Source organism: Myotis daubentonii, chromosome 14 (assembly GCF_963259705.1).
Source record: "Myotis daubentonii chromosome 14, mMyoDau2.1, whole genome shotgun sequence".
Lineage (NCBI taxonomy): Eukaryota > Metazoa > Chordata > Mammalia > Chiroptera > Vespertilionidae > Myotis > Myotis daubentonii.
Genome location: NC_081853.1, coordinates 57,531,514 through 57,557,868, shown reverse-complemented (window position 1 = coordinate 57,557,868; position 26,355 = coordinate 57,531,514). Strand labels below are relative to the sequence as shown.

General features: G+C 62.7%; 5 protein-coding genes across 14 annotated transcripts; 1 reads left to right on the top strand and 4 right to left on the bottom strand.

The window, feature by feature from the left end:
• Positions 1-692: 692 nt before the first annotated feature.
• RASSF1 (Ras association domain family member 1) lies at positions 693-9,292 on the bottom strand. Of its 3 annotated transcripts, none has more exons than XM_059664659.1 (6): positions 8,686-9,292; positions 6,696-6,802; positions 2,939-3,043; positions 2,440-2,737; positions 2,222-2,337; positions 693-1,584 (listed from the first exon to the last, which is right to left on the bottom strand). In XM_059664659.1, exons 1-6 carry the CDS (start codon positions 9,275-9,277, stop codon positions 1,438-1,440), a joined length of 1,365 nt encoding a protein of 454 aa, XP_059520642.1. In that variant the 5' UTR covers positions 9,278-9,292; the 3' UTR covers positions 693-1,437. The 3 variants fall into 3 exon arrangements, with proteins under 3 accessions (XP_059520642.1, XP_059520641.1, XP_059520644.1); XM_059664658.1 differs by having other exon boundaries at positions 693-1,637; positions 8,686-8,969; XM_059664661.1 differs by lacking the exons at positions 6,696-6,802; positions 8,686-9,292 and adding an exon at positions 6,011-6,587.
• ZMYND10 (zinc finger MYND-type containing 10) lies at positions 9,231-13,929 on the bottom strand. Of its 3 annotated transcripts, XM_059664657.1 has the most exons (12): positions 12,793-13,929; positions 12,449-12,557; positions 11,637-11,753; positions 11,493-11,546; positions 11,249-11,383; positions 11,089-11,177; positions 10,900-11,000; positions 10,435-10,607; positions 10,077-10,202; positions 9,879-10,000; positions 9,643-9,768; positions 9,231-9,558 (listed from the first exon to the last, which is right to left on the bottom strand). In XM_059664657.1, the coding sequence occupies exons 1-12, from the start codon at positions 12,882-12,884 to the stop codon at positions 9,483-9,485; spliced, it is 1,320 nt and encodes a 439-aa protein (XP_059520640.1). In that variant the 5' UTR covers positions 12,885-13,929; the 3' UTR covers positions 9,231-9,482. The 3 variants fall into 3 exon arrangements, with proteins under 3 accessions (XP_059520640.1, XP_059520639.1, XP_059520638.1); XM_059664656.1 differs by having other exon boundaries at positions 9,643-10,000; XM_059664655.1 differs by having other exon boundaries at positions 9,643-10,202.
• A 140-nt stretch (positions 13,930-14,069) lies between these two features.
• Positions 14,070-17,300, bottom strand: NPRL2 (NPR2 like, GATOR1 complex subunit). Of its 3 annotated transcripts, none has more exons than XM_059664666.1 (11): positions 17,168-17,300; positions 16,507-16,598; positions 16,249-16,417; positions 15,998-16,106; positions 15,499-15,635; positions 15,313-15,410; positions 15,179-15,215; positions 14,967-15,060; positions 14,775-14,892; positions 14,361-14,503; positions 14,070-14,281 (listed from the first exon to the last, which is right to left on the bottom strand). In XM_059664666.1, exons 1-11 carry the CDS (start codon positions 17,243-17,245, stop codon positions 14,214-14,216), a joined length of 1,143 nt encoding a protein of 380 aa, XP_059520649.1. In that variant the 5' UTR covers positions 17,246-17,300; the 3' UTR covers positions 14,070-14,213. The 3 variants fall into 3 exon arrangements, with proteins under 3 accessions (XP_059520649.1, XP_059520650.1, XP_059520651.1); XM_059664667.1 differs by lacking the exon at positions 17,168-17,300 and adding an exon at positions 16,908-17,137 and having other exon boundaries at positions 16,249-16,412; XM_059664668.1 differs by lacking the exon at positions 17,168-17,300 and adding an exon at positions 16,964-17,137.
• Positions 17,301-17,420: 120 nt separating this feature from the next.
• LOC132215828 (transmembrane reductase CYB561D2) lies at positions 17,421-20,522 on the top strand. 4 transcript variants are annotated; one of them, XM_059664674.1, is made up of 3 exons: positions 17,421-17,527; positions 18,529-18,566; positions 19,215-20,522. In XM_059664674.1, the coding sequence occupies exons 2-3, from the start codon at positions 18,555-18,557 to the stop codon at positions 19,716-19,718; spliced, it is 516 nt and encodes a 171-aa protein (XP_059520657.1). In that variant the 5' UTR covers positions 17,421-17,527; positions 18,529-18,554; the 3' UTR covers positions 19,719-20,522. The 4 variants fall into 4 exon arrangements, with proteins under 4 accessions (XP_059520657.1, XP_059520656.1, XP_059520654.1 ...); XM_059664673.1 differs by having other exon boundaries at positions 17,441-17,527; positions 19,181-20,522; XM_059664671.1 differs by lacking the exon at positions 17,421-17,527 and adding an exon at positions 17,781-18,087.
• A 118-nt stretch (positions 20,523-20,640) lies between these two features.
• TMEM115 (transmembrane protein 115) lies at positions 20,641-25,135 on the bottom strand. Its single transcript, XM_059664669.1, has 2 exons — positions 23,820-25,135; positions 20,641-21,388 (listed from the first exon to the last, which is right to left on the bottom strand). Exons 1-2 carry the CDS (start codon positions 24,668-24,670, stop codon positions 21,187-21,189), a joined length of 1,053 nt encoding a protein of 350 aa, XP_059520652.1. The 5' UTR covers positions 24,671-25,135; the 3' UTR covers positions 20,641-21,186.
• Positions 25,136-26,355: the final 1,220 nt, after the last annotated feature.

Sequence of the window (26,355 nt, the reverse complement as noted above, 5' to 3'; positions counted from 1 at the left end):
CCTCCCGTCGATCCGCAGAGCGAGACCAATAGCCGCCCCCAGACATCAGGCATCCCAGCATGCACCGCGAGACGTCAGGTCCCGGCAGGCCACGGTCTCCAGCCGGGGCAGCTCCCACTCAGGAAGGCGGTGGCTTGTCCTGCGCGTTTGTTTGGCGCGTATGGCGCCTCCGACGTGCCCGTGCCCGTCCACCAGTGTCCCCCTCAACCGGCTCTGTGGGACTTGACCCCCGGGCCAGGCCGGCCTCATTCTGTTCCCCTTTTGCCACCACCACTGGCAGGTGGAGAAACGGAACCTATGGGAAGTGAGGAATTGGCCACTCGTCATACAGCCACATCGAGGCCTGAGAAGTCAAACCCAGTGTCCTCCCCGAACCAGCAGAAGGTTCGCTTCAGGAAGGCAGGGCTTGACGGACGGCCGTGCCTCAGGGGCCATGAACAGCGTCCAGAGCGGCTCCCACAGCTCTGCTCTGGGGTGTGGGGTTCCCCTGAGCACTGGCTGCAGCTGATGATCTTGCCCAAAACAAGACCTGAGCCCCAGGGTGCCGAGAGGACTTACATATCTGTACCCAAATCCTTCAAGTTGGTCCCACAGTGACCTTGAAAAGCTGTTGGTGAGCCTGTCCATCACCTTGGGCAGCCACTGGCATGAAGAGCAACTGGGGCCGCGGCCCATATAGAGTGCAAAAGCGGGAGAGTCTTGAATCTTTATTCAGCCAAGTTTTCCCAAGCCCCAGGCCCTGATGATGACTGTCATTCCCACCCCTTTCCCCACAGGAGGCATTCAGCCGAGGCCACAAAATATGCATTCACACACATCCTGAAAAATACCCCAAGTAAGACCCTGGCTTTGATTGGCAAACAAGGCATGGACCTGAGCCAGTGCCCACAGACCCCAGCCCAGGTCCTCCTCCTTGGAGGTGCACTGAGGCACTGTTGCTGCAGTGGCAGCAGTGCGCGGACACCAGGGTGTGCCAGAGCCCAGGGCACTGCAGAGGGAAACCTGCATTCTTTCTCGATGCCTGCCTGGTCTTCAACACCCACTATTGGTCCTGAGACCCCATCCCAGACATACATCCCTTCCCCAGAGCTGAGGGTCCTCATCCCTGCAAACAAGACCCGATTCTGTTGGTTTTGGGTCTCCAAGATTCTCGTATCTGAGACACAAATTAAGGAGACTTCTGTCTGCTCAACCCTTGCTGCAACCCTGTCCACCATGACTCAGGACACGAAGGGCAGAGGGTGCAGAGCCATGCTCTGCTACACCCACGGGTGGACACAGGGGGCCCGCTCCTTTGCTGCTCTCTGGGTTCATTCCGCCAGCCAGATGAGGGCCTCCACGCACACTCATTCCTCAGGCCAGACAGGCCCTGTCACACTCACACGGCACACCCTCTGTGCTGCCTACGCTCCTCCTTCCACCCAGGGGGATAAGAGGTCACCCCAGGGGGCAGGCATGCAGGGCCTCCTGGATCTTCTGGCGGCAACAGGAGTACTTCTGCAGGATCTGGCGGAGGTGTTCCTCTTCCTCCCGCTGTAGGATGCGCAGGAAGTTGTGGAGCTCAGGCATGCTGAAGGCATCCCACTGCAGGAGGAGGGGTGGCAAAGGCTGCAGCAGGCATGGCCAAACCAGCAGGCCTCTCCAGAGAAGTCCAGAGCATCATGGTCACACCTGAGGCTTTCTGATCAGGTTCTTGCCTGAATGGTCTGTGCTAGGGTTCCCACCAAGTCTGTCTAGAAGACGGGTCCCACAAAGTAGGCGGTCACCTCGAGACAGGTAACCAAACCAGACGTTCCCAGTCACCACAGACAGGTCATGCTCACACTCTTGGAGTCTAATCCCACTTCATGGGCCCAACACATTGGAACCAGAAAGCTCCCAGGTGAAAAGTCCTCACGTCTGGAGGGAAGCCCAGGACGTCCTGGGGCCACCTGTGTGGCTGCGATATGGCCCGGGATCACCACAGCGTGAGATGGACTCCTGCATCTCCCGAGGACTCCCACGACGGGAGAGAGCTGAGCACCAAGGCCGTTCTCCCTGGCGCCGGAGACAGGCCCAGACTTGCACGAACGGCCAGGAAGCCTTCAGTCGGCCACAGGCTCACACACTCCTGGAGAAGCGTGGCTTGTCCGTCACCCTCCTCCTCCTCCGAGCCTTACTGTAGCTGCAACCCTCAGCCCTGCCTAGTGACAACCCAGAATGAAGGAGGCTGTGTACTCACGTTCACCTCCCCAGAGTCATTCTCCTTCAGCACGAAGCTCAGGGCCTTCTCATTGGGCCCCGCAAGGAGTCGTAGCCGCAGGGGCTGCTCGTCATCCGACAGCTTCCGGAGGTACACTGAGGTCAGCAGGGGGAGTGATTAGTCAGGCCCGGCCCCCGCAGCCCTGCACGCACAGCTGCACGCACATACACCTCCCAGGGGGTGAGGTGGGAGCCCACCTTGGCCGTGGCGCTCAGCCCGCTCAAAGAGTGCGAACTTGCGGGGGTCATCCACCACCAAGAACTTGCGCAGCAGGGCCTCGATGACCTCGCGTGCCCGCGTGCGTGACAACACGTGCAGGTGCTTGACAGCATCCTTGGGCAGGTAGAAGGAGGTGCGGCGCCTCACGGCTGTGCTCCGCCCTGGGCCCCGCCGGGCGTCCTGCAAGGTGGGAGGCTTCTTGCTGGCAGGCACGGAGACAGGGCGCACCAGCTTCAGCTGCACCTTGATGAAGCCTGTGTAGGAGCCGTCCTTGTTCTGAAGAGAAACCGAACCATGACTGGCTTCCAGGTGAGAAGGGACAGATCTGGGCACTGCCAGTCCGCACGGGGCCAGGATGGATGTGCACCAATCTCTGCTGGGCCCGCCCCACCGTCCCTCAGCTGCGACCCTTCAGACATCGGGCCCACAGCTGGGCCCCTGCCCCTCCCTGCACCCCTTCCCAGGCTGTCAACTCACCAGGCTCATGAAGAGGTTGCTGTTGATCTGGCCATTGTACTCCTTGATCTTCTGCTCAATCTCAGCCTGAGAAAGGTCAGGTGTCTCCCACTGCACGGGCTCGTCCTGAAAGATGGGCCAGCATGGACCCTTAAGGGGCCATCCCATGCGGCAAGGCCTGCCACAGGCACAGAGGTGAGCCCTGGGGGGGCCGCTCTGAGAAGCGGCCTCTGGCGTAGCCTTTGGAAACTGACAACGTGTGGGCCTGATGAGAAAACCCATCACTGCTCCGGGCTCTGCATGCCAGGGGTGGACTCTCTGCCCCCACTGCGACAGTCCAGGTGAGACCCTGAGGGCACCTTAAAACCAAGGCACTGAAGCACAAAGCCCGGGGCCAGGAAGAGAAAGGGACATTGGAAAGGTCTCTCACTCACAGTAAAACTACCGCAGCGGCACAGCCCGGTGCCAGCACTTCAGGTGGGCCTGTGTGTGTCCTGCAGAAGGAAGCCCACTTTGCCCCTCACCCTGGCAAAAGGCCCTGACCCACTGCATGGTGAGAAGTGTGAGGGCTGGTGCACAGCAGGAGCCCAGCCACCAGTGGGTAGAGGGGAGGGGAACCTCTAAAACATTAGCACCCCTTGGCAGAGGGCCTGGGGCCAGCCACACGTCTGAGATCTAGTGAGGAAACCACTGTGACATGCCATTTGAGCTTGACCCAGGCTGCACAAAAGGTAGCTGCAGGCCAGGTTCCAAGTCTGCCTCCTGCTGGAGCCTGCCCACAAGCAGGTAGGTTTCTGCACCTCCTTCCTGCTGTTGGATGTTTAGTGCAAAGAGGCAGCGCCACCATTCAGCCCCTCCCCCACTCCTTGGATCCTTATCGGGAAGGTGGAGTATGGACCTGGGCAGTCGGGCACTGAATAAACTTTCTCCTACCAACTGCCTTGGTCCCATTGCATCAGCCTCACTTCCTTTCCGGGTGATGTCAGACAGGCCCTAATAGGAGTGGGAGTGTCAGAGACCAGCTGAGATCATGGCTGACTAATGCCTTGTCCCAAGTCCCCAGGGAGTTCCCACCAGAAGGTCTCTTACAGAATAACCCTGTGCCCGGGCTGTGCTTCGGGCCCCTAAGCTGAAACCAGCTGGTGGGGATGGACCGGGAAGACAGGCGAGGACGCAGGTGGAGTCAGCCTGTCGCTGTGTGCTCTGCGCCCGGACTCGCTGCTGTCCAGCAGAGCAGGGCGGTGCTGAGGGTAGGGTGGGCTCTCCAGGAGAAAGGTCCTGGGAGAGGGCACTGAAGCCTGTTTGCTTCCCCGAGCTCCCAAGGTCTTGTGGAGAGAGGAGGGCATCGACAAGTGACAACTTCAGCACGAGCCTGGGGACAGCGGGAGGCCCCTAAGGCTGGTAAGAACAAATGTGTGGGCCCTGGAAAATGGGGAATCTGGGTTGGGGTAAAGGAGGGCTGGAGGCTGGGACTAAAGGGTGGGAATGTTATTCAGGCCCAAGGAGAGGGCCTGGGACCGAGAGGAATGCCTCAGCAAGGAGCGCCAGGATGAGAGGGCTGCTAGGGGCAGGAGGAAAGCTGAGCGGACTCTAGTGCCAGGGCAGGAAGGAAGAGAATTCTGGTCACAGAACAGGGCGGGCACAGGGACGGCACTATCTTATTCCCCTGCCTTGGGCTGGCTCTGAGCTCCAGCCTGGGAATGAGAGAACTCGCTCCTTCCTGTTCCCTTCCCGGGTAAGTCAGGGCCCTGGACTGGGATGCGGTGGCTCCGTTCCAGCCCCTTTCCTTCTCCGGGTGACCCTCCCTCAGTAGAGTTAGTCCTAAAACAAGGGCCTTGGGCAGGAGGCACCGTGCCTCCCACGGGTTGGAGAGGAGGAAGGGTTTCTTTTTGCGTTTCCAAGCTGCCTGGTGAAGGGGGATTCCAAGGGCCATCCCAGAGGGATGCCCAGCAGGATCAGAGCATCTCCGTCTGGAGCACAGAACCGGCTCGCCAACTGCCACTGTCCATGGTGACCGAGGGTCTGATTCTACATACAACCGGGACGCCCCCGCTCCGGGTCAGTGGGTAGCGCCTTGTGGTTTTCTCGCCTTTCCACAATGGAAAAGAGCTCAGGCCCGAGTGACAGGGAGTTTCAGGGATCCACCCTCGGAGCTTGCACGGAGCTCCGGGCTGAGCTCCTGAGGTCCACTCTTCATCTAAAGCACGATCCACACCCCTTCTCTTGGCTCATGTGAGGACTTCGCCTCCATGGCTGCAGGGTCCTGCGCTTCGTAGTCCCATCTCTCTTCCCCATGCTCTGGCCAGGGGTGACCAGCTCCCCAGCAGCTAGTTATCTGAGCCTGGCGGTCACACTCACGGCACAGAGGTCTCCAAGGTGGGGGACACCGGGAGACTCCCTTATATCCTGGGTTAGGGACCCCCTCCCAGCGAGTTTACAATCTGGCCTTCCCCACCTCTGTGGATAAAGTGCCCGGATGCTTATGGTCCCAAACAAGGCTTCCTCCCCCGCATCCCCAATCTCGGATCTGCTGGTCCGCTCCACCTTCAGTGTATGCGCCCCCCAGGGCGCACTGCGCGTGCACCCGCGAGTGGGGCTCAGAACCCTCCACAGTCCAGCAGCTGCGACAGGCCAGGACCCGCCAGAGGTGGAGACTCAGCTCCATCCGGGAGTGCAATGGAGGGCGCACACCACGCCTGCCCTCTCCCCTAAGAACACTTCTCAATTCCCGGCGAAGACTCCTCCCTCGCCACTTCCTCCTGGTTCCTTCCCAGGGCGGGTGGGTGAGCCCGAACGCGGAAACCGAGGTCTAGTCCGGCCTGCGCCGCGGCCTTAGTCATAGGCGGACCGTGCCCGTCCCTGGTCTGCCCCACGCCACGTAGCTGCTCCCCCTGGTTGGACCGGTCTGTGACGGGGCAGGGCCTCGGCTGCCGGGACCCACGCGCTGAGAGCCCGGCACACGGTTCCACCGGCTGCCCCGGGCCGGGCCGGGATCCACGCTGACGGGAGCGCGGGGCTGCCCACGAAAACTTACCGGGCAGGGGCGGGGTCCCGCGATCGCCCCGGCCCGCCGCCCGCCGCCTCGGCCCCCACCTGGTCCCGGCGCGGCCGGCGCCCCAGCGAGGTGCGCGCCGTGAAGTACTGCTCCAGCTCCGAGTCCGAGTCCTCCTGGCTGCAGTAGCCGCTGCTCGTCGTGCTGCTCCAGGTCATCTCGAAGGAGGGCGTCCCCGCGTCCGCCTCGCCCATCGCCGCGCCCGCCGCCGGCAGCCCACCGAGCCGCCCTCCCGGAGCCTCCAACCACCGCCCCGAGCGCGCGTGCGTCCGTGTGCGCCTGCGCCGCCCCGTGTCCGCGCGGCAACCGTTACCGGTGCGAATGGCCAGCGGCGTCGGCCTCGCTCTCCTCTCATTGGAGGAGGAACTCTCAGGGGGCGGGGCGCTCGTAGCCCCGCCCCCGGGAATGATCTCATGGCCCAGGCAGCTCCGCTCGACTCCGCCGCGGTCTCACTTCCCGGGGGGACCAGGCGGCGCGTGGGCGCGAGTGCGCATGTGCTCCAGCGTGGCCGCGGGACCGGATGCGGTGGCGGGAAGGCGCGGAAATGGCGCAGGCACCCAGCTGGGCGGCGGGGTGGTCCGCGCGGAGGCAGCCCTCCCGCGCCCCTTCGAGCCCGCGCCTGTTCTCCACACTGCCGCGGGGAAATCGCGCGGCGGGGCCAGCCTTCGGCCGCCTGCGGTGGGGCCCGCGCGTCCCGGCCCCCCCGCGCGCCCGGCCCCCACTCACCACGTTGGTGTCCCGCTCGAGCGCCGGCTCCCAGCCCAGGTCCCGCGGCCCGCAGCAGTCCAGGCAGACGAGCGCGCGGCAGCGGTAGTGGCAGGTGAACTTGCAGTCTGCGGAGAGGACGGGAGAGAAGCCGCAGGGCGGAGGCCGTTACCGCCCGCGGCTACCCGGCCTCTGGGCTGGTCCCGGCGGCAGAGGGCGGAGGCCGCGGCGGTTAGGGACGGGCCTGCTCTGCAGTGGGAGCTCTAGCGCGGAACGTCCGCCCTCCCTCCGCCCTTGAAGGGAGACGCAGCAATGTCCTAACCCAAGTCCCCTCTAGTTGTCACCTGTCTACTCCCCAGACCAGAACATCAGCTCTGACCCACTTGCACGCCTTCCTGCCTTCACCCCCCTCCAGGAACCGCCCTGGCGGGTCCTCAGCAGCCCAGGGGCTGCCCAACCCCGCCGTCCCCTCTCCACCCTCCCCTCCTCAGCAGGGGATGCTGCTCCCCTCGGTTCCCAGGGGCCCCCACGACCCCGTGTTCTACTTCCCCGCAGCTCCTTTGGTCAGCACCCAGATGTGAGGGTAGAATGTCACTGCCCTGCTCTGTGTACACTCAACCCACCCAGACCCAAGGCTTCCCTCGCCCGCTGCCCGCTCCCCGCTCAGGTCAAGTCCTACGTGTCAGCACCTTCACTAGGATGTCACATTTCAACCAACATGGCCAAACCCCAACTTTTCTTCCAGCTCACCCACCCTCACCAGAGCTCCTCGTCTCAGCAGAAATGGCTGCTATTCTCCCAGCTGTTGGAGGCAAAACCCCCCAACCCGTCATGTGGACTCCAGCCTTGTTTCTGCCTCTGACACGCGCCCAAGTTGTCCTGTGTTCCAGGGGCACTTTTTTCTCGGGAACACTGCAACGCCCCAGCCCTTGTTCACGCTTTGTATTCTGTGACGCCTCCCTGTCTGCTCCCAGCTGACTTCAGGACAGACTCCTGTGCCGGCTGGGAGGGTCTCCATGCACAGACAGGCCTGGGCGTCTTCCTTAAGTTCTTAAATGGGCCAGAGCAGTGCTATGCCACCCAGGCTGCACATTAGAAAGATGTTTTAAAAATCGCCGATACACTCCCAGTGATGGGTTCAACGGGTGTGAGGTGGGGTCCAGGCACAGGTTTGGAGGGCTGTAACAGCATCCCCATGATTCTGGCTGGTGTGTGCAGCCAGTAGGAGAGCCACCTCTGCTTGCCGCTGGGACCAGGCAGGGCAGAGGACCGCAGGTGTGTGGTGACTGTCTTTCATGTTTTAGCACCTGTTTGACTCGGCCTGTGATACGAATTTGCTATATGAAGACAACAAAATCCCTGCTTCAGGGGGCCCACCCCAGGTTCCACCTTTTCCCAGGCCCCCTTTCCATAGATGGGCAAATGCCTATCGCCCCAGTGATCCCGGGAGGAAACATGGTGAATGACTCTGGGAAGGGGCAGGCCTGGGAACATGGACTTAAGAGACTGGTAGGCACAAAGCCTTTCTCAAAAAGGGCCAAGGGGCCGGCTGGTGTGGCTCCGTGGTTGAGCATCCACTGATGAACCAGGAGGTCATGGTTCGATTCTCGTCAGGGCACAAGCCGGGGTTGCAAGCTCAATTCCCAATATGGGGTGCGCAGGAGGCAGCTGATCAATGATTCTCTCTCATCATTGATGTTTCTCTCCCTCACCCTTCCTCTCTGAAATCAATAAAAATAAAAAAATAAAAAGGGCCAAGCAACTTGAAATCAGCACCTTGGTATTAACAGGCAACTACCTTGCCCAGCTGTGCCCCAGACGCAGGTGCAGTGCGTGTGGCAGATATAAAACACGAGGCCACTCTCTTCCGTGATGTGATGGGTGCAGGATTGGCCCTGTCCGCAGGGGCGCCCGCTTCCCCCACCCCCTGCGTTTCAGCTTGACCCACAGCAACTGTGCTGCCCTTGGACCACCCCTTTCGCTCTCGCCAGCACTTGGGGCCGCTACTCACGCGCGCACTGCAGGCCCTTGCGCACGACGCCCCAGATGAAGTCCCCGCAGAGGTCGCACCACGTGTGCGTGGTGGGCCCCGCCGGCTGGAAGCGGTGGCCGCGGCCCAGGACCGGCTGTCTGGCTGGGTGGCGCGCGTTGCCGGGCGAGATGCGCACCGCGTTGGCGCGCTCCAGGCGGGTGCGCCCGGGGCCGGCGCGTCGTGCGGGTGCCAGGTCCCGCAGCTCAATGAGCTCCGGCTCAGACATGGCCCGGTCGGCCGGGCTCGGGCCGGCTCTGGGAGCCAGCGAGCGTTCGCGGGGCGGGCGGGCCCCGGGGCGGGCCCCGACGCAGCGCCGCCCCGGAGATCCAGGCGGAGCGGCGGGAGCGCGCGAGGGGAGCGGCGCCAGGGGAACGTGGGCCCGGGGCGGCGTGGACCCGCAGGCGGAGTGGGGCGGGGTTGGGAGGCACCGCAGGGCACTCTCTCCAACTTCCCGCCCTCCCTGCACCCCAGAGCAACTCCCCTCCCCGCGACGAGGAGTGCAAAAGGCCACACGGAGACGCGTGTTTCTGGAGACCAGCTTTACAGAGCGAGAGGATGAGGGTCCCCACATCCGGTCCTCGCCCTCGCCCGCGCCCCGAGCCTGCCCGCTGGGTGGGGCAGGAAGCGGGGAGCACTTGGCTGGGAGGACGGGCCGCAGGCTGCCTGCTCTCCTCACCCCGGAGGCCGGGCGCTGGCAGGGCCCAGGCTGCGATCCCGAGGCCCAGGCGCACCTCTGGCTGGTTGCATGGCCCTGGGGGGCGCTCAGCAGCTGCGCTTCACTTCACTCTGCCACCCTGGGCGACCGGGACGCAAGCCTTTCGGTGCTTCTCCCAGTGCTTGACTTGGCACTCCCTGCAGGCAAGTGGGCCCGTGAGGAGGCAGAGTGGGGTGGGTGTGGAGAGGGGCGTAGGGGCCCACGTCCTAGGGTGCCCTCACCTGCAACAATACCACTCATTTTGGCAGCGCGAGCAGCGTTTGGAGGCCTCTGCGCTGCAGTAGGCACAGCGGGGCCGCTCCGGAGCCACCGCCTCCAGCACATCCAGCCTGTAGGTCTCAGCCCACCTGGGAGGAGCGTCAGGAGGCCTGGCTGGCCTGGTGGGGGGGGGCACAGGAGCACCCCGACCCCCTCCATGCCTCTGCGTCCCTCCCGCGCTGCCGCCCTGCAGCCCCACCTCTGCGCCTGCAGCCGGAGGTCCTGCTCCGAGGGGCTGAACACGTGCTGCAGCTGGTGCTTGGCCATGGCCTTCCACTTGCCTTTGTTCTCTCGCTCCAGCCGCTCCCAGATTTCCGGGATCTGGGGGAGAAGTGGGGAGTGGCAGGGAGGGGCAGGCAGCGGGCGGGGGTCCTGAGCTCGCGCTCCCAGTGCCTACCTGCTCGAACACCAGGTCCTTCTTGGGGGGCTGGGGCTCGGCCAGGGCCAGGTGGGCCAGGAACCCCTGCAGGTCTGCCAGGTGGGGCAGCTGGTCGATCAGAGTGTCTGTGAGAAAGGCCCGAAGCTGCAGGGGCCAGGGGAGGCCAGTGTGACCTGGTGCTGACCGGTGGGTCCAGGAACAGGGTCGGCTGGGCTGGGCTGAGGGTGCCTTCGGGCCCATGGCCCACTCGTTGCTATTACCTGAGGCCCAAGGTCTGGGAACAGGACTGGGGCTGAGGGGGGTGGGCAAAGACCGAACAGCAGGGGTGGGGAGGCTCCGTGCTGGGGCTGTGGGGTGCGTGGGAGGCGTTCCCCACCTTCAGCAGCTGTCCTTTGGCGAAGCTTGTGAGGCAGTAGCGGGCCCGGGCCTCAGGGCTCAGCAGCAGGTTGTACAGGGCGATCCACACCTGCCCGTCCAACTTGCTCATCTTTTGCTGCTCTGAGGGGGCCACTGTCTGCCAACGGCCCCCCTCAAATTGCTGCAGCTTGCCTGGGAGAGGAAGCAGCATTCTGGGCGCAGGCAGCGCATGCTCTGTGAATGAGCAGCCGCGTGGGCAGGGGACTGACCGCTCCCGAGTAGAATGAGTCCTTGGTAGTGGACACGTGGGCCCTGCCTGCTGCAGAGCCTGGGTCTAGGCCCACTCCTGGGTCAGCCATCCTGACGCCCTCTGTGGGCCGGGGGGCACAGTCCGCCTACCTGTGTGCATGCTGCCCACCCACAATCCTGGAGGACACCCTGGAAGCTCCGAGCTGGGGCTTGAGCAGGTGGAGGAGGACCGTACCTCCTTCCCTCCGGCTCCAGGGACTGTGCTCCAGCAGTTCCACCAGGAGGCAGGGCAGGTTGTGGGTGCTCAGCATGCGGCTCAGGGTGCTCAGGGACAGGCTGGAGGGGGCGGGGAGGAGAGGTGAGTAGAGGTGACTGGTCCAGTCTCCTGCCCTTTACTGAGGCCCGAGGCCGCAGGGCAGCCCACCTGTCCACACAGTCAGTGACGTAGCGGAGCACGGAGAGCGCCTTCAGTGCGATCTCAAATTCCATCAGCTCGGCCTGCTTCTGCAGCTCCTGGGGGGCACGCGGCGCTTAGACCCGGGGAGCCGGGGTCTAGCTCCCCCAACCCGGGAACCTCAGCCCACCTTCATGGGAGAGACGTCCTCGGCCTCCTCCTCCGGGGGCTCACCGCGGCCGCTCCGGGCCACCAACAGAGTCAGTTTGCGGTGGCAGTAGTCCACCAGGTCCAAGACGGTGTCCTCTGCTGACTCACACACCTCCTGGGGGCGGAGGGGGGGCATTCTCTCTGATGGCTCCTCCCAGACACAGCCCCTCTGGCCACGAGGCCCTGGCCCCGGGCAGGAGCCAGTAGGCGGGGCAGCGCCTCACCTTGTGGAAGAACACGGTCTCCAGGAGATTGATGATGGAAGCCTCGTGGTGCAGCTGCAGACACACAGGACAGGCGCAGGCTGCTGACCAAGGGGAGGGGCTAGCAGCTGATGGAGGGGGGGGGCGCGGACCGGGCCAGCTCACCACCATATAGATGGGGAAGGTGTTCTGGGGCTTGAAGTCCTCCAGTTTGCACAGCACAGGGAACACCTTCTGCTTCCACATCTCCACGGCAATCAGCTCCCCCACCAGCGTCGGGATCTTTGTGGGGAGGGCAAGGACAGGGACGAGGCGCCGACCTTGGCCTAGCAACCCTCCCATCCCTGGCTTGGCCTAGCCCAGCTCTCCTCAGACTCCCCTGGGCCCCAGACCCTCCTATGCCCGACGAGTTCCCTTCTGACCTCTCTCCTGCACCTTGACCTTCATTTCTAGCTGCCCTTGACATCTCTGTGGGGACATCCCCCATGCTTCCTGTGACTGGTCCTTGCCTTGTTCCCTGTACATGTATGTGCCTTCGCCCCCCCTCCCCCATTCGGGTGTCTCCTAGGCCCGCCCTCCTGCTCATACCCTCCCCTTGTCCCTGTCCTTCCAAGGCTCCTGTGTGCCTGGGCCTCACCCTTAGCCAGGGCCCTTCAGAGCGCCCCCTTCCCACCCCACCTCACACCAGGAGCTGCACCTTTTCCTGCAGAGGAACCCTTTTGTCAAGTGACATCTCAGGTCATCTACTGGGGCCATACTCCTGGTTCGTGTCCCTAGAACTTTGGCCCTTCCTCTGCAGGCGACCCACACTGCACCCGCCTGGCATGCCAGGGCCGTGTCCAGCAGGACAGGGGTGCAAGTCAAGTGAGTGATGCATTCCTCCTCCTCCTTGGGGAGGGCAGGGGTGCCAGCTGGAGGGAAGGACAGACACCAGCGTGCTCCTGAGGGGCAGACACCCTGCCCTGCCCCCAGCATACCTTCCCATGGGTGACCAGCAGCTCCTGGATGGGCTCGCCCTGGCTGGCCGTGGCATCAAGGATGGCCTGCATGTTCAGCTTCTCCAGGTGTTCATGCTGCTGGTTCCACCTGCCCCGGAGGGTGTGTGTGTGTGTGTGTTTGGGTGCACATGTGTGCAGTAGGAGTGCGCTGGGGGCCGAGCCCACTGAAGCTAACCTGATCCTGAGGGGTCAGAGAGGGCTCAAGACCCTGTACCCCTGGGGGCCCCTCCACACTGGGCAACCCCTCTCTCCAATGTCGGAACCCCCTCCACTCCAGGGCTCTGACCCCATGACTCGGCCTGGCCCGGGCTCAGCTGCCTCACCTTGCGGAGCCCACCTCGAGCAGCGGGAAGCTGCGAAGTCCCCGCACCAACATATCGGCCTCCCCCGGCAGCAGCAGCTCCAGGTCGCTCATGTCGGGGCCGGAAAAGGCGGGGTTCAGCCGGCGCTGAGGTGCGGTTACCCACAGGATCGGGGGTCTGGTGGGGACCCAGTCTGGGACTCGACCGTTGTGAAGCAGTTGAGGAGCTTGGGCCTCGTCGCCATGGAAACGGCTAGCTGGAGTCTGCGCAGTGTGGCCCGGGCCCCGCCTCCGCCCGGGGCTGGGGCCAGGTCCCCACCCGCCGCCCCCGCTGGGAGGCGGGCAGCAGCCCTATTCGGACTTCCCGAGCTTTCTCCCCGACCGCGGGCTGCGGAGCACCGGCCTCCCGAGTGCCAGACCCCGGGCCTAGGCCTCTCCGCGTACCGATGCCCAGTCGGCCCGCCCCGGTCCCGGCCTCGCGCAGCCGCCGCGCAGAGCACACCCAGCTCGCCCTCTCGGCTGGACTCCTCAGTTCTGTGCAGGGCCCCCCACTTTCCTTCTCTGACTCCGGGCTGCACCGCCTCGCGTGGCCGCCGCTGAGCCTTTTCACCGGGCTTTGCAAGGTGCACAGGGACGTTGCGGGACGGGCCTCCGTGGCTGCCTTTGGCGCTCAGAACGCCACGTCCAAAGCGGCTCGCCAGCGCTCGCGGCATCAGGCTCTGCTCCCTCTCCTTTTCCGGGACTTTGTTTCCCGTCCCGCTCCCCCTGCCTCCAGGTTCCGGCTCCACGGGCCTCCCCACCCATCCCTAGGTGGTTCTGGCCTCGGGGTTTCCGCAGCTCTTCCCTCTGCCTGGAATCCTCGTCCTCCCTCAGGGCTGGTAAGTCACCCATCAGGGCCTTCCTGGCCCAAATAATCCAGAGCAGCCCCGCTCATCCCAACTCTCTCTTTTCTTTTACATTGATTTCAGGGAGGGAGAGGGAGGGACAGAAACAGCAATGAGAGAGAAGCATGGATCGCTGCCTCCTGCATGGGGGATCGAGCCCGAATCGGGCATGTGCCCTTGACCCGAATAGAACCCGGGACCCTTCAGTCCGCAGGCTGACACTCTATCCACTGGACCACGCCAGCCCTGCCCAACTCACTCTTTATCGCAACTTCCTGATTGTTTTTAAATAGGGGACACATTTGCTTGTCCACTGCCGGCTCTGCCCGCCAGGTGGCGCTCCAGGGCGCCAGGACCATGCTCTTTCTCACTGTGGGTTCCCAGGGGCGGGCTCAGAGGTGGTATCCAGTAAAGGGAGGGTGAAAGGGATGACTTTATTTACAGAAGGGGGGGGGGGGGTCAACATCGAGACAGGAGGTACGAGGCTGCAGGTCTAGCCCTCAGCACCAGGCAGGGCTTGGCAGGAGAGAGTAGGGCAGGTGTCCAGCCCCCTCTAGCCTCACTTCCAGCAGATGATGATGTTGGGGTCATTCTCCAGCCGTTCATCCAGCTCCTGGTAGCTCATGCCTGGGTGGCAGAGGGGAGGTCAGCACCCTGGGCTTGGCTACCCCGCCTGACCCCACCCCGGCACCCTGCCTGCCTCCACCTGTCTTGCAGCAGATCTCGTCGTAGCTATGGCAGCCTGTGTAAAGGCGGGCAGGGTGGCTCCGCTCCTCCCGAGACACCCGCACGGGGTACTTCTGTAGTCTCCGGATGAGATTCTTCATAAGCCCGAACTGGATCAGCTTCCTGGGGTGCAGGTTGAGGGAGAGAGGTGATGCCTGGCCAGGCCTTCTTCCTCCAGGCCAACCTTTTCCTGCAGTCTCCCCTCAGTGCTGTCTTAGTGAGCAGACTGGCTTCCAAACCCACCACCTCCAGGAAGCCTGCCTGGACTAGCAGTGCCTCATGATTCTCTCACTGGGAATCTCTTGCTTCCTCTCTAACCCAGGGCTACCAAGAGAGAGAAAGGGTGTGTCTGCCTTCAGGCAAACCCCTCACGCCCCAGGGGATCCCCTCTGACCGTTCATCAACACGCTGCAGCTGCTGGGGGTGGCGGCCAATGAGGTCTCTCACGGTAGTGCCAGGGCTCAGGCTGCAGTACAGCTGGAACACATCCCGGAGGCTGGCCCTCTTGTGCCCTGTGGGGGCCCACGGTCAGCTCTCCAGGTGGCCCTGCCCTCCCCGAGGTGGCCTCCCCAGAGCCCCCCATTACCTTGTTTGGTCACGTAGGATAGACACTCCTCTTGCAGGGACTTGTCATCCACCAGGTCCTGGACCTTGGGCGTGGGGCAGTACACGTTGGAGTACTGGAGGGGAGGTGGCAGGAGGCACAGGAGCCTGAGCGAGGGGCTTGGAAGTCTGACGGCCCCGGTGTGGCCCAGCCAATGATCCACGCCCCGCACAACCAGACCCAGACTCCCCTACCTGGAGGATGGACGCCAGGGTCACCACGCCGTAGTACCTGGGAGAAGAGCTGTGCTCAGCGTCGGGGGGTCGCACCCAGCCCCAGCCCCAGGCCCCGCGGACAGCGCTCTCCTGGGTGTGACTGCCCCACTCACAGCAGGTTCTGGATGGCGATGCGCACCAGGTTGAGCTCCACATCTGCCTCGGCCGAGATCTTCTGCACGTGGCGGAAGCCATCAATGTAGGGCAGGATCTGGGCAGGGCAGGCAGGCAGTGGGGGTGGGGTGAGGCCAAGGAGGAGGCCAGCCTCGGCTGGTGACACCCAGGGAGGGCTGGCACACCTGCTGGGTGGTGAGGTCCCACTGGGAGCTGAAGAAATCCTCCTTGTCCTTGGTGAAGACGGGCACATCATACTCCTGAACCACAGGGGGGTCCGGCCGCTGCTCAATCACCTTCAAGTGGATGGTGTTGGACTCATCTGCAGGGGTCCCACCCATATTCTCAGCGCCCCCTCTTCCAAGAGGCCCTCCATCTCCCTCCAGCAACCCTGGGGCAGGCAGGTGGCTCTGGGTGGGGCCAATCTTCCCCTTTTATAAAGCGAGAGACGGAGGTCCAGAGAGGGGAAGGAGCATGTCCATCGGACAGCTGGAGCTCGGCTGGCCTCCCAGCCCCAGCCCAGCCCAGTCATGCACTAGACCCTGCACATCATCAACTCAGCTCATGGCTATTGCCTGGCCACGAATTTGTTCATGAGTCTTGTCCTTGGCTGGGCTCACCTTCCCCTGTCACCTTCCCATCCCTCCTCCCCGCTCCGCTGTCCTTGCAGAAGCTGGGCCATACCGATGGGCAGAGTACACCGGCCTGAGGCATTGAGCTCCTCCAGCAAAATGGTCATGATGGGCACCAACTTCTGCTTGCTCTCCTCCGATGACACGAAGCTGCTCTCCAGCTGGATGGAGCACGGACAGCATGGTGGGCACCTCCCAGGCATCCTGCCCTGGCAGGGTCCTAGGTCTGGAGGGCTTTGGAGTCATGTGAATACCTTCCCCAACTCCGCCTGCCCGTCCACCCAAGCCCAAGGTGTTGCAGACCTCCAGTGTGGTCAGGTAGCCAGCCAGCTTTTTGACGATGGGCTCAAGGGCACAGGTCTTGGCCTGGGCATCACACACAAAGCCCAGGTTGAAGAGCAGGGCATTACGGCTGTATTTCTTGTGCTCGATGCACACAGGGCAGCCAATCAGTTTCTTCTCCATGGCTGTGCTAGACAGGGGGGAGGTGGGGCCAGAGTCAGGCTCCTCCCACTCCCAAGCCTGCCCACTCCTCCCAGGACCCCCCAGCTAGGGCCTCACACAGTGATGAGCTTGTTCTGCAGCTCTGGCTTGGTGATGATGTACACCTGCACCGTGTCAAACAGCTCCCGGGAGATGAAGTCCTCAGGAACCTGGGAAGGGAAATGACAAAGGACTCAACAGTGGACCTCGGTACGAGGCCGAGTAAACGGGAAATCCCCCAAACCTAAGCCCTCTTCAGCTGGTTGGCCAGGGCTCTTTCTGTGGAGACCGAGTCGCACATCTGCCGAGCGCAACGCACTGCCTCTCCCATCCACCCAGGCCTGCTACTCCCTGTTTACAAGCACACGCTATGTTCTCACTTGCCTCCTGGCTTTTGCACATGCTGTTCCCTCTGTCTGGCCCACTCTCCTCGCTCACCTCCCTCCCTATGCAGCCAGGGAAACTAATGAACCACCCACCTCCACCTCCCGTGGGACCTGGCATCTCTGCTGGGTCCCCGCATCCTGCTTCCCACCATCACTGCCTATGTGGTCTGTCTGCGCCCTCTCGCCGGGAGGCTGGGACCTGGGTCTGAGCACCCTCTCGGTTCCCGATTCTCTGCCAATGAAGGAGCGGGCCTGCGTGCAGCGCGGGGACAGGCATCCGCCGCCTCCAGACAGCGGACTGAGTTCTGGAGAGCGCCCCTATTTCCCCACCAAGCCCGCGAGCCCGATGGCACCTGATAGGTGATCTTGGGTCCCAGCGTGGGATGGAACTCGCTGAAAAATATGCATTCGATGCGGCAGCCGCTGCTCATGGCGCTAACGGGACCGAGTCCTCGGGAACACCAGCTCCAAGGCCTTGGCCGCTGGGTCCAGCACGCCTGCGCACTCGCACCCTTGAAGACGGCTGCTCAACAGCGCATGCGCAGAGCAGCCCAGAGGCGTGGCTACGGAGGAGGTTGGACCAGGAAGACCCGGTGGGTAGTCATCACACCCGGAAGTGAAGCGGCTCCGCTACGGGGTGGCGGCTCGCGCGGCAGGGTCCAGAGTATCCCGCTTTCTCAGGAGAAAACCACCGCGTCGGATCGGCGCTGCGGGTGAGGCAGGCGAATTCCTAGCGTAGAGGGGCTACATGCCTGCGGCACGTGAGGAAGCTGTGCGGGAAGGGAATCAGGCTGCAATTTGGTCGCAGCTGGGAACTACAATTCCCGTAGGGCTTCTTGCTCTATTAGCTGGCGCTCCCGCCCGGTGACGGCGTGGTGCACTCTGGGATTTGTAGTCTGTTACACGGCTTTGCGCTTCCTACCTGGAAGGTGGGCCAGTGATCAGTGCCAGTTCAGATGCAGGTACATGCTGACAGGCCGCCGGTCCTTGACTATTGCTGGTGCCTGTCTTTCTACCTTCGGTTCTCGGAGGAGAGTGGCATCCCTGCCCTGCAACACTTGCTCCAGCGAGAGGAGTGGACCGCGGCATCCGCGACCCTTGCTTACGCTCCTATGCTTTCAGGCACAGCCGCCGGCCTGGTTGACCATGGCTCTTTCTGTGGAGACCGAGTCGCACATCTACCGAGCTCTACGCACCGCCTCTGGGGCTGCTGCCCATCTTGTGGCCCTGGGCTTTACCATCTTTGTGGCAGTGCTTGCCAGGCCTGGCTCCAGTAAGTGTAATTTATAATTAACTTCTGGGGAGGAAAGGACCACTTGTCCTGGGCGCAGGGGCAATGGGAAACCTCGGGCCTGACTCCTGGGAGAGGCATGGGTGGCTGAGGGCCGTGCGTGCGATGCTGGAGGGATAAGTGGGTGGAGTAGATGAGTGGGGGGGCTCTGCCAGCTTGGCCGCCCGAGTACCCGGCTCTCTTTCCTTGCCTTGGTGCTCCACTTGGCTGTCTCTTGCAAAGTGCAGTGGGCAGGAGGGAGGACTGCCAGAGGTGTGGCAAAGCATGGCCTCTGATCTGGAGGGACCAGGAAGAGGATAGGTATGGGGTCAGCTTGGTGCAGAGGGGGCTCGCATTTTGGCAGCGCTCCCTTGGGCCTCAGCCTGCAGTTATTGTTGCGGCCGGGTTCTTCCCCCGCCTTACAGGCCTCCTCTTCTATTCCAGGTCTGTTCTCCTGGCACCCCGTGCTCATGTCCCTGGCTGTAAGTAGTGGGCCGAGCCAGCTCGTAGGGGTGGGAGGGAGCACAGGGAGGGGTGGTGGCCCTAGTGGCCTCCTTATGGTCACTTACATCTGGGGGGTAATGTGGAATGTTGGAGTCTGCCCGTGGCACATAGATCCCAGACTGGAACCAGAGTACTCAAGACCCAGGGCAAATGGTAGGGCTTGTCTGAGCACAAAATGAGGTGCACCCACCTCCAGGCAGGAAGCTTAGAAAATGCACTTGGGGTTACTTCCGCCCCTTTATCCCTTAACTTACAGTGACGCACCCCATTTTCCCTGACACACTGCACCTGCTTGGCCAGCTCTGCCAAGAAATTGTATCCCGCCCTGTGTCAGGGAAACAAAGCTTGTGAATCATTTATAAGTGCCACGTCTCAAACCTTGTGTTTGCTGGGAAAGAGATGTCATTTCAGAACAGCACCCGAGGACTATGGGGGCACCTCTCGCAGGTTACTCGGGCAGACGTTGTCCCAGAGGGAGTGCTCCATTCCTGCCCCACCCATGGACACTCTTGTCGGCAGGGAGAGAATGGAGGGGAATCTGGCTGACTGGCAGCTTAGGTTACCTAAATCTTTCTTCCCTTCTGCTGGGCAGCATCCTCACTTCGTTTCCCATGCGGTCTCCCCAGTTCTCTTTCCTGATGACGGAGGCCCTGCTGGTGTTCTCTCCTGAGAGCTCGCTGCTGCGCTCCCTCTCGCGGAAAGGCCGAGCCCGCTGCCACTGGGTGCTGCAGCTGCTGGCCCTGCTGTGTGCGCTGCTGGGCTTGGGCCTTGTCATCCTCCACAAGGAACAGCTTGGCAAAGCCCACCTGGCCACCTGGCATGGGCGGGCAGGGCTGCTGGCTGTGCTGTGGGCAGGGCTGCAGTGCTCAGGTGGGGTGGGGCTCCTCTACCCCAAACTGCTGCCCCGATGGCCCCTGTCCAAGCTCAAGCTGTACCATGCCACCTCTGGGCTAGTGGGCTACCTTCTGGGCAGTGCCAGCCTCTTGCTGGGCATGTACTCACTCTGGTTCACTGCCACGGTCACTGGTGGAGTCTGGTACCTGGCTGTGCTCTGCCCTGTCATCACCAGCTTGGTCATCATGAACCAGGTGAGCAATGCCTACCTGTACCGCAAAAGGATTCAGCCGTGAGCTCTTCGCAGCCTCGAAGCCTGGACTTGCCCCTCATGCAGGAGCTGGCGCTGGGACACTGTGGACTCTCTCAACTGTCTAGGTCACAGGGACACCTCAGGCCCTGGGCACTCAGAGGCGGAGTCCTGTGTGTGGCATCTGTGCTTGCTCCTCACACTGGAGTGCCTCCTCCCCCCCCCCCCTCTCTACCGTCCCAAAGGAGCTCATGGATTGTGGGTCTGGATGAAACTGTGGTTGCAAGATTGCCTCCCCAGCAACTCAGCTCATACTTGTATTGGTATGTCCAGAAATTACAGGACAAAAAATTAAAATAAAAATTAAAAAAGACGGGAAAGACTGGATGGGGAGAATAGCCCAGAGCTGGGGATAGTTCTAAGACCATCAGGATGAAAAAGGGGGCGCTGGGTGCCACGGGACCCTGTTCCTGGCTGCTCACTGCGGAACTGACGCTCTTCCAGCGCACAAGCCCCAGGATCTGGCTGCCCAGAGGCCCATGTTACCCAAGGCTCTAGAAAGCCCTCAGGCTGTGGCTGTGAATGTACCGCCGTGTCCTTTCAGCCCCCCAGCTGCCCACTGTGCTGGGCAATGACAAGATGGGAGCGGGATGGCTGGCTCCTAGGTGTCAAGCACTGAGCACTGGTCCTGGAGGTGAGCCCTGGATAAGAATTCCTGAGGATAGAGAAGCCCTCAGTCCTAAGATCCCCTGGGCAGGGCCTCTGCATGGGGACAGGAGGGAGAAAGAAAATGAGTACGGGTGTGAGGTGACAGTGGGCATGTGGTTGGGGAAGGGAGAGGGGGGCAATGGGCCTCTTCTCCAGCTGGAGTTGCCATGGGGACTGAGCCCTTGGACCTGGAGTAAAGTCCCTGACTTTGCAGCTGAGCCCGAGGAGGGGCTGCACGAGGGGGTCCCACAGCCCAGGAGTCATACCTCAAAGAACTGCTTTATTGACACTGCGCGCTGGGCCAGCCGCCCGCTCAGTGGTCCCGTAGAAAACGCCTGGGAGCTGTGGCCGCTCTGGCCTAGCAGCAGCCGTGGCCACAGCAGAGGGAACCGGAAATCTCGAGGTGAATACAGTCCTTCCGGGGGTGGGCAGGGAGGCACAGCCCTGTGCTGGCTCCTACGCTGGCTGGACCCCCCAGGACGTTTTTGGCAAATCCTTGCCTTGGCTCAGGGCTCTCGGCCACCAGTATCAGGTGTGAGGGTTGGCCCGGAAGCTGCGGCACCAGTGTCCCTACTGCCACGTGCTTGGGGCGACCTGCCGAGGTGCAGTCTTACCTCAGACACCCCGGCTGGCGGATGCCTGACTTAGTGGTTGTCTGGAGTTGTGACCAGGTAGCAAGAGGCCTGGGTAGTGTTGGCGAGAAATAGCAGGGGGCTGCGGAGACCCCGGACCGTCTTCCCTCCCCTCGGAGCAGCCGAGAGGGGTCGGGGTGGGAGAGGAGGTGCTACACTCGTGGCGGTCTGGAGTTACAGCTTCGGGGGAGCTGCCTCAAAGGTGATCAGGCTGGATTCTGGGGCAGCCCCCTTCGCGGGGAGGGCGGGGCCCTTGTCTGAGGGCAGAGGGCTGTCCACCTTGGCCCCGGCCTCCTCCTCGTCGTCCATGCTCGGCCAGGCGGACTGGTCCTCCGCTCTCTTCAGCCGCTCGTTGAGGGCCTTCAGGGCCAGCTGCCTGGGGTCAGAGGGAAGATGGCGGGTCACTCTGGGTTGGGACTCGGCTTGCGCCCTGCTCTCGCCCTGGAAGCTGACTCCCCGCACCACTCGGACTCCTCAGAAGCATCTAGGTGCTCCCTTCCCCGTGCAGGGCCCACGCTCCCCGGGGTCCGGATCGGGCCGCTACCATCAGAACGAGGCTCTGAAGGCTGCGGAGCCCTCCTCCCCCAGCAGAGGCACCTCCAGCCGGAGAAGGCCTGGTTCCGAGGTGGTGCCCAAGGGTGGCAGAGCTGGTGCCCCCCTCCCCTGCCCCCCAGGCAGACGGGGAGAAGGGCGAGTCCCTGGACCTACCAGTTTCTGCCTGGGCACTGGTGTCACTGGAGAGGATAAGAACGCCTCCCCCCACTCCTTCTTAGGGGTGCTTTGAGCCTCTTGGAAGGGTCTTTGGGGAAGGCTGGGACTCAAGCACCTGCTCTGGAAAGCAGGCTATGGCGGGTCAGCCCATCCTCCTAAGGGGTTCCAACGTTCCTCCCAGAAGAACCCCCAAAGCTGCCAGGCCCTGTGCGGCAGTGGGAACACACCGAGTCCTTGGCAGGGCGAGAGGAAGGAGGAACAGCCACGCAGGTAGGCACAGGCCAGAGCCTACGGTCCTACTGGCAGGTTCTGAGAGACCCCGCTCAGGAGGACAGCACTAGCAGGTATAACCGTGCACTGGTCCTGTCCCCAGGAGGTGGGATGCTGCCAGGCAGCACTTCCGACAGTGGCCACCGAGGGCCTGATGCTCAGCCTCTGCCGCCAGCGTGGGGACAGTCTGCATAGCCTTCCGAGTTCCAGCAGAGAACCAAAATCTCCACCAGGCAGGGAGCGTGACAGAGAGGCAGCAAGGGCACGGGCGCAAAAAGCCTGCACACTTCCACTCTGCCCTCCAGCCTGGCACATGGCGAGCTGGCACAGACGGGGCCGCCCTCCTCCGCGGCTCCCCAGCTCCCCTTCTGGAGGCTGACTTGTCAGTGCTGTGCAAGGCCGGCCGGGGGACAGAGGTGGAGAGGGTGAGAGACAGGAAACGCTGCGGCCACGAGGAGTAGCCTTTGCATCTGGGAGTAGCATGCAGCCAGATGTCAGAGTGACTGGAGGAGTAGCTCCCACCCCCAAGTCAGCCCAGCACAGGCTGTGCCAGAATCTGCCTCCTGATACCCCTGCCCCAACCTGCCTCCACTGTCCATTTTCTTGGGCCTGAGCAGAGGTGTTTTCAATGTCCAGCCAACCCTAACAGTCCCAGCAAGACCTGTCACTGGCAGAGGGACCGCCCTGTGACCTGGCCCCACCTGAGAGCTCTGAGGACAGCCCAGCTTCTACCGGCCCAGCCTGCTAGCTCCAGATCCTCCATGGGGGAGGGTTCAGACAGACCTCGGTCTTTGGGGTTTCTCAGCCATAGAGACGACTGCAGGGCCCACACTTCTGCCGGCAGCACCCGCCACCATGGACCAGTCACCTGTGGCACTGCCCGGCTGGAAACTTTCAAGAAAGGGACGTATCCCGTCCTCAACCCACAGCCCAGCGGAGGTCAGCACGGGGCGAGCCCCTCCGCTGAACTCAGAGCTGCCGAGCAGCCCGCCACAGGTGAGCAGCAGCAGCCGCCTCTGACAAAGGCGGAAAGAGGGAACAGCCTGTGCAGATTTCACTTCTCCAGTAACTGCCTCAAAAACACCCAAGAATCACGTTGGCAACGGAGCTGTGACCACTGTGGCAAGGCCACAGACCGGGGAGAGAAAGGGCTGGAGTTAGAAGACCGGTCCTGCCCTGGCCCAGGTGCACTGAGTAACCCGCCTGGGCCTGACGGTGCCGATGGCTCGGTTTACAGATAATGAAAAGGCAGCTCCGGGCCCGGGTCACGTGGCCAGGCCCTGGGCTTGGTAACAGGCCTCCCTGCAGGAGGCGGGGGAGCCTAGTGACACCTCCAGCTCCCCTCTCAACAGGTAGCAGAGAAGCGCAGGATCTGAATGAAGGCCCAGGAACAGGCCATGGGTCAGCAACTGGAAACGGGGGGGGGGGGGGGCCAGAGTGCCCCTGCAGGACCCCGGGTCTCCTGTGTCCCTCTCACAGACCAACCAGAGGCCGTTTCTGGCTCCCACAGAACCGTGTCTCGGATTCTAAGATTCTGAGACGAGGCCAGGGTGATGCGTACCTGGCCCTCCATTGGCCCTCACCCAGCACCAAGGAGACCGGGTGTTTCTCGAGACCTTTAGGCAGCCTCGGTGGGGAGAAGGGCAATACTGCAAAGTGCCTACCGGAGCCCAGACACCTACGTGCTGAGTTCCTCAAGGCCGCGAACCGGCTTCGACCTCTTTCTGAATCCGCCCCGACACCTGACCCCTGGCACCCCGACAGATGGGATGCGACTTGATGAGTGCTCCCCCAGCGCAACCAGGTTTCCCAGGTTCCCACAGTACCTTCTCCGCTCCGCATCCTGAGGGTCTGTGCCGGGGAGGCTGATGGTGATGGAGGACGGGGCCCCCACATCGTAGCGCTTCACTGTCTTCTGGCAGATCTTCACCTTCACCAGGAGGCTGTGCACCAAGTTCGCCAACAGCCCCACCACCGGCTGCAGGATCTCCGGGAAGAAGGTGGCGAAAGCAAAGTGGTCGGCCATGTCCCCTCGGCCTCGGCTGTGGCGCTGGTAGAAGCGAAGGTACACCCAGCTGGAGAGCAGCCCGAAGCCATAGGAGGCCAGCGCGGGGCTCTGGAGCAGCGTGGCCAGCCGCAGGAGCAGCAGCAGCGCCAGCAGCAGCATGGGCACCACGCTGATGCGCACCTGGGGCACCCGCAGGACCACACAGTCCCCCATGGTTTGCTTCAGCGCCACCAGGACGCCGCCCAGGAAGCCCAGGGCGCCGTGGATGCGGATGGTGAAAAGGTACACCAGGTTGAAGGAAGCCATGTAGGTGAGGAGGTAGGCGAAGGCCCCCAGCAGCCCCACGGACACGTTCACCACGGAGAAGAAGATGAGCAGCTCCAAGGCCCCCCAGAGGGGCTCGAGCAAGCGCCCGGCCACCACCACCGTGGCCAGGCTGATGGCCACATCCCACACGTGCTGTTCCATCAGCCCGTGGGTGGCCAGGGTCCAGATCCAGAAGTTGGGCGGGAAGAGGTAGCCCGGGGTGACCGCCAGGCAGCCCGTGTCCACGGCGAAGGACAGCAGGTAGAGGAGCAGCACCGCGGCGCACAGGGCCTTCACCACCACGCTGGCGCTGGCCAGGGCGGCCCCCAGGTGCTGGCGGGCGCCGGGCAGGGCGCGCTGCATCTTCTCGGCGGGCGTCGGCCGGAGGGGAGCGAATAGTGGGCTAGGGGCCTCCCCGGGCCTCGTCCCACTCCGGCCCCGACGGGAGGCCCGGGCCCGGCCTAGTCACTGGCCGATGGCCCCGCCCCGGTGAGGACTCCACTTCTGGTCGGGTGGACTCCGGTTCCAAAGGGCCGGGCCCGGCCTGGCTGCGGGGCGGGGCCTAGGGCCCTCGCCCGGGACCCGAGGGGAAGCCCTGGGCGGCTTCGGCCCGCCTGCCTGCCCGCCCGGTGGGCCCCGAGCCAGGCCCAGTGGCTGCCGTTGGTCTCAGGGCTGGGCCTGCTCCATCCACTCCGAGGTCCTACGGTCCGGCCCGCGCGGGACTGGAGCCTAGTTCTGGGCCCGAGTCAAGTCAGGTCAGCTCCGGCTCGGCCTGGGTCTTGCCTTCGACCGTACCTCCTCCCTTCTCAGGCGCCGACAAACAGGGGTGCTGCGCCTGCGCGCCCCGGGAGGCGGCGGGATGCCCTCTCCGCGTAGGTCTTCCGGGTCCGCGCCATGCTGGGGACGAGCGGAAGTCAGGGTTCTGGGTAGAACTACAACTCCCAGGAGGCTGTGCGCGCGGGCCGGGCAAGTCGGTGGTGAAAAGAGGTGTTGCTTGGGAATTGTAGTTTTCAGGACCGTTTTCCACCAGTCCTCGGGAGGTGGGAGTGGGTGAAGAAGCTTCGCTAACCCTGGGAAAGCGGCGGGTACCGGCGGCACCACAACTGCATGCCACACACTTGCTGAGTCCCCCGGGAAGCGTGGCTCCTTGGCACGTACATCTGAATGGGTGTGTCTTCGTGGGTAGGTGTGTGGGTGAGAATGTTGGGTGGCCCTGGTGTACCTACTAGTAGTGTGCGGGAACTGGGACGCCCGTGGTCTGGAGTAAGCCTGACTCAGGTTGTTTGGGATGCATGGGGCCTGACCCAGGTCGGAATTCTTGCCCTGCCATTTGGCAGCTGCGTACATTGGCTAAGTTCCTGGACTTGGTTGAAACCCAGTTTCATGGAGATGTAAAACGGAGATGACAGGACATACCCTGAGGGTCCAAGGGGCCTGGAGTGTAAAATGCCAGTTCACCCTGGGAGCACAGTGAGTGCGCAGCCCAGGCTGCCCTTGTTACAAGTAAGGTGGAGCCACGACTCAAACTCATGTTTCCTGCCCCCTACCCGCTTCTGATTGCTGGCCCAGAGGAAGAGAAGTCTCCCCACAAACTTGGACAAGGCTGGCCCTGGGTCCCCACTTCATTGCAATGGTGGCTTCTGGCAGGTTGTGTCCTGTGCAAGCTTATTTTTTTTTTTCATCTTAAGTTACTTTTAAAAAATATGCATATACCCCTTGCCAGTTTGGCTCAGTGGATAGATAGAGCGTCGGCCTGTGGACGGAAGGGTCCCAGGTTCGATTCTGGTCAAGGACACGTGCCTGGATTGTGGGCTCGGTTCAACATGCAGGAGGCAGCCGATCAATGGTTCTCTCTCATCATGGATGTTTCTATCTCTCTTTCCCTCTCCCTTCCTCTCTGAAATCAAGAAAAAAAATGAAATGAGATTTCTTAAAAAAATGTGCATGTAATTAAATAATTATTTGACAAAGTACATTTATAAAGTGCAGGACCCCTTCCTTTCAGCCGCTAATGTCAGTGCTCCTGCCAGCAGGTGCATCACCTTCCA

What these genes read in the sequence shown, in the direction of transcription:
- ZMYND10 (XM_059664655.1), bottom strand. Translation starts at nt 12,884, where the DNA reads ATGAGCGACCTGGAGCTGCTGCTGCCGGGGGAGGCCGATATGTTGGTG. An exon ending in GTCACTGACTGTGTGGACAG is followed by an intron (nt 11,001 to 11,088) that starts GTGGGCTGCCCT and finishes CGCCCCCTCCAG; the next exon opens with CCTGTCCCTGAGCACCCTGA. An exon ending in AATGAGTGGTATTGTTGCAG is followed by an intron (nt 9,559 to 9,642) that starts GTGAGGGCACCC and finishes ACTTGCCTGCAG; the next exon opens with GGAGTGCCAAGTCAAGCACT.
- NPRL2 (XM_059664666.1), bottom strand. Translation starts at nt 17,245, where the DNA reads ATGAGCAGCGGCTGCCGCATCGAATGCATATTTTTCAGCGAGTTCCAT. An exon ending in GCTACCTGACCACACTGGAG is followed by an intron (nt 16,107 to 16,248) that starts GTCTGCAACACC and finishes TGCTCCATCCAG; the next exon opens with CTGGAGAGCAGCTTCGTGTC. An exon ending in CCCTGGCGTCCATCCTCCAG is followed by an intron (nt 15,061 to 15,178) that starts GTAGGGGAGTCT and finishes CCTCCCCTCCAG; the next exon opens with TACTCCAACGTGTACTGCCC.
- TMEM115 (XM_059664669.1), bottom strand. Translation starts at nt 24,670, where the DNA reads ATGCAGCGCGCCCTGCCCGGCGCCCGCCAGCACCTGGGGGCCGCCCTG. An exon ending in CAGGATGCGGAGCGGAGAAG is followed by an intron (nt 21,389 to 23,819) that starts GTACTGTGGGAA and finishes CTCTGACCCCAG; the next exon opens with GCAGCTGGCCCTGAAGGCCC.
- LOC132215828 (XM_059664671.1), top strand. Translation starts at nt 17,781, where the DNA reads ATGCTGACAGGCCGCCGGTCCTTGACTATTGCTGGTGCCTGTCTTTCT. An exon ending in GCTTGCCAGGCCTGGCTCCA is followed by an intron (nt 18,088 to 18,528) that starts GTAAGTGTAATT and finishes CTTCTATTCCAG; the next exon opens with GTCTGTTCTCCTGGCACCCC. An exon ending in CCGTGCTCATGTCCCTGGCT is followed by an intron (nt 18,567 to 19,214) that starts GTAAGTAGTGGG and finishes CGGTCTCCCCAG; the next exon opens with TTCTCTTTCCTGATGACGGA.
- RASSF1 (XM_059664659.1), bottom strand. Translation starts at nt 9,277, where the DNA reads ATGTGGGGACCCTCATCCTCTCGCTCTGTAAAGCTGGTCTCCAGAAAC. An exon ending in GCAACCTCTTCATGAGCCTG is followed by an intron (nt 2,738 to 2,938) that starts GTGAGTTGACAG and finishes GTTTCTCTTCAG; the next exon opens with AACAAGGACGGCTCCTACAC. An exon ending in GGCTGAGCGCCACGGCCAAG is followed by an intron (nt 2,338 to 2,439) that starts GTGGGCTCCCAC and finishes TGCTGACCTCAG; the next exon opens with TGTACCTCCGGAAGCTGTCG.